Genomic DNA, 647 nt, shown 5'->3' with positions numbered 1-647 from the left:
GGGATGACTGGCTTGAGCTCAAACTGGGGAAAGCTGGGAACTTCAAGCCATGGGGAGCTGTGACCCCTTCCATCCCCTAACCAGAGGTGGGACACGTGGACGCGCATGGACAGGCTCAGCCACCATTCCACAGCGGAGAATTCTCTTCCCTGCGAAAACTCTTCAGAAGGATTTCACCAAAACCCCAGCAAGCAGCAGCACCTTCCCTGGCCCCCGGGATGGCAGAGGCTCCCCGAGGATGCCCCGCTCACCTCTCCACTGCTCGGTCCAGCAGGTAGAAGAGTGCCTGGAGCACCACGTGCTGCACGCTCTTGCTGGGGTGGTGCAGCTTGGCCGTGAAGAGGGCGATCGAGGCTCCCGAGGGGTCCCGCACGCTCTGCCGAGGAAACGCGATCAGGCTGCAGGAGGATGCCCGCGCAGAGCAGAGCTGGGATGAGCCACCCTGCTGGGGTAATTTGGGGGGAGTCCCCTCCACCTACCAGAATGGTGAACTTGCCGCTGAGCAGCCCTGCGCGCAGCGGCTCCTCGTGTGCCTTCAGCTTCACGATGCCCTCCTTCAGCCGTGTCTCCTGTGGGCAGGGAGCTGGCGTGATGGCTGGCACAGGCACCCAGCCCCCTGCCCACCATCACATCCCCATGGGGCACCA

General features: G+C 63.5%; 1 protein-coding gene across 1 annotated transcript in view; it reads right to left on the bottom strand.

Annotated features, from left to right (window-relative positions):
• PTPN9 (protein tyrosine phosphatase, non-receptor type 9) overlaps positions 1-569 on the bottom strand; it is a gene marked incomplete at both ends in the record, with an annotated part of 4,961 nt that extends 4,392 nt beyond the window's left edge. The window contains 2 exon segments of the mRNA XM_010075922.1: positions 252-376; positions 480-569. Coding sequence (XP_010074224.1) covers positions 252-376; positions 480-569 — 215 coding nt within the window.
• Positions 570-647: the final 78 nt, after the last annotated feature.

This window comes from Pterocles gutturalis, unplaced genomic scaffold (genome assembly GCF_000699245.1).
Source record: "Pterocles gutturalis isolate BGI_N339 unplaced genomic scaffold, ASM69924v1 scaffold5013, whole genome shotgun sequence".
NCBI lineage: Eukaryota > Metazoa > Chordata > Aves > Pterocliformes > Pteroclidae > Pterocles > Pterocles gutturalis.
Note: the sequence above shows the minus strand (reverse complement) of the source record. Positions and strands in the feature narration are given on the sequence as shown.